This window comes from Chenopodium album, chromosome 11 (assembly GCF_948465745.1).
Source record: "Chenopodium album chromosome 11, dcCheAlbu1.1, whole genome shotgun sequence".
In the NCBI taxonomy this organism is placed as follows: domain Eukaryota; kingdom Viridiplantae; phylum Streptophyta; class Magnoliopsida; order Caryophyllales; family Amaranthaceae; genus Chenopodium; species Chenopodium album.
In genome coordinates, this window is record NC_137844.1 from 12,429,257 (window position 1) to 12,431,926 (window position 2,670).

A 2,670-nucleotide genomic window follows, 5' to 3' on the forward strand; every position below is an offset into this window, starting at 1 on the left:
TCAATTTGTTTATTAATCTACTAAATTGAGATCACATGGTAGCATGTGGTCTTACCCTTTGGGGGAAGTGACTGGATCCTCTCATGTTATTCAAAGGTTTCTTCCACTTTGGCTCCCTTCACTAATAAGGCAACTATTTTTCCTTAATTTAATCATCTCACAATTTTATAAACCCTCATCATTGGCTCCCTTTTCAGAAACTTTCCCATTTATTTATGTCATTATATTTTACTCCTATCAAGTAGAACAACTCCTCCCTGTTTTTAGCAAACCCATATCTTATGCAATCTTTTTTTTATTCTCCCATTTTATTAAATCCATGTGACCAACTCAATTTCAAAATAAATAAAATAAAATTTGTTGCTAAATATCTTCATTGATCTTTATACTTGGTGCGTTTTCATTTGTTGATATGGGGAGATTATTTCTTAATTGGGTAATTAGTAAATTACCTAAGCATCAGGAAAGATATTTTGTAGTGTCTAATTAAGATATTTTTGGAAGATATCATCAAATTCTATGACCTAGATGGACACGTGTCCTGATTGACATTTTATTGTACGAAAATATTTGGCTTCATATGTCACTTCTATGATCAAGTGATAAGGCATTTCATTTTCCTATGATAACACGTGGCATTAGGCCAAATGGGTGCTCAACACGTGTTGAGTTACATGCACCTTAAACACAAAGCACCATGTCTGCCAATGGGAGACATACACGTGGCATGTTCAAGCCATTAATCTTGATTTTGTGTATTTATAGTCTTTAGTAACACTAACACAAAGGTCTTGTCCAACTTAAACCTCGCAACTATGCAACCCTTTTTCCCACCAACTCAAGATATGAATTTATCCAATAAACGGGCCAACACCGGCCCAACGGGTCATGAATCGGATTCGGAACCGGTGGCGCCTGAGTCAAGGATCCTTAATGAAGAGATCTTGTTGCTCGTGTTCGGGTACATAAAATGGGATTTGAAGACGGTATGCGCCACGGCTCGGGTCAGCCGGAAGTTTCGGGCCGTGGCGAAGAGGATTTTATGGCGGGCCATGTGTAGCTACCGGGCCCCACGCATGGTGGCGGGCTTAAGCCACGGGCTACCCGGGTCAAGGATCGGGGGTGGTTGGCACGCGCTAGCAAAGCTTATGTTCTTCTGTTGCGGGTGCCAACCCACCTCGACCCTAAAACTCAAAGTGTCTCTACCAGGCCACTTCGTCAAGGAGGCCCGATTTTCAAAAACATCGGGCCTCAGTTTCTTGACAAAGAGATGCCGTGGGGATCTGCTATACGTTAGCGATCCCTGCGAGCATCCTATGGGTGAAGGGGAGGACGATTTGGGGATATATAGAGGTGTTTTTCGGGGGTTTATGAGGTCGAAAACTCGAGCTTGTTTAATAGGAAGACAAGTACAACTCGAGGAACAAGTTCGTTGCCCTTATTGTGGTGCACGAGTTTGGAGTATGACATCGGCTAAATTAGTTCCGAAAACGGCTGCTAAACGACTAGGTACGCACCAAGGTGGGTTAGAGTATTTTGTTTGCATAAATGGTCATATGTATGGAGCGTGCTGCCTAGTTCCCTTGACGACCGACGAGGACGGCCTCGACGACGATGATGACGACTACGACGATGACGACGATCAAAATGACGACGGAGTTGATCATCATAACAGTCATAATGGTTGCAATGGTGCGAGTGAACCCCAAAATGGAGATCTTTTAAGATAAAGAAAAAGTCAAGGTCCAACTTTATTTGCCTTTAGAAGATGATTTTGTGATTAGTCTACAACTCTTCATACATTCTTTGATTGACGGTCCATAATTGTTTCATTACTTTATCAAAAGATATTGTATACTTGGTAATTTTATTAATTTATTAGTTGATATGGTATAGTTTTAGGGGTAGACAATAATTAATTAATTAGTGTTACTAATTTTTTGATGTCAGGTTCAAAAACTCCAAGGTAGACAAATGTTAACATACAATGTAATGAAAGAGGAAGAGATTTTTTTGAGTTTGAGGCTATTAATGAGCTGATTTTGAATGGCATGATTTTGGAACACGTACTCTTAGCTTGAATAAAAATAAGGGTTAGTTTTATCAGTTATTGTGGGGCTCCAACTTTTATTTTTCTGTTTTGGATTTTTTTTAATTTATTTTTATTCATGTTACTCTCTCTTTTCTTTTTTCTTTTTTTTTTTTAATTGCATTATATTACCTATTTAAAGTATTTAACTTTGATCATATCATTAGAATAGAATTAATGTGTAATTTTTTAATCCTATCAAATTTATATGATTTGTACTCCGTATTTATTGACAATTGCAAAGATATAATTGGTCTTTTTTTATTATGAAAATGAGTCACTTGATATATACACTGCATATACTTTGTATATTACTCATGTTAACATCTACGAGTACAAAGTATATGACTCTAATATGAGTGTGATATTGTAGAAGAAGGGCTTGTAGATGTAGATGTAGATGTAGATGTAGATGTTGCTCATGTTAATGAGTTGCCAACTATACTTCAGAATTTAACCAAAAAAAAAAATGACTAGTTGACTACTAATAATAAGAGTGTGATGTAAAAGATTAGAAAATGACACGTATATGATTTTTTTTATACGGTAAGGTTAACTGAGCCTCTATCGAATGCTCTTAT

The 2,670-nt window shown here is 37.2% G+C and overlaps 1 protein-coding gene across 1 annotated transcript; it reads left to right on the plus strand.

The window, feature by feature from the left end:
* The first annotated feature begins 819 nt into the window (after window positions 1-819).
* Window positions 820-2,453, plus strand: LOC145568598 (EID1-like F-box protein 3). Its single transcript, XM_081628028.1, has one exon. The coding sequence runs from the start codon at window positions 846-848 to the stop codon at window positions 1,728-1,730; it is 885 nt and encodes a 294-aa protein (XP_081484154.1). The 5' UTR covers window positions 820-845; the 3' UTR covers window positions 1,731-2,453.
* Window positions 2,454-2,670: the final 217 nt, after the last annotated feature.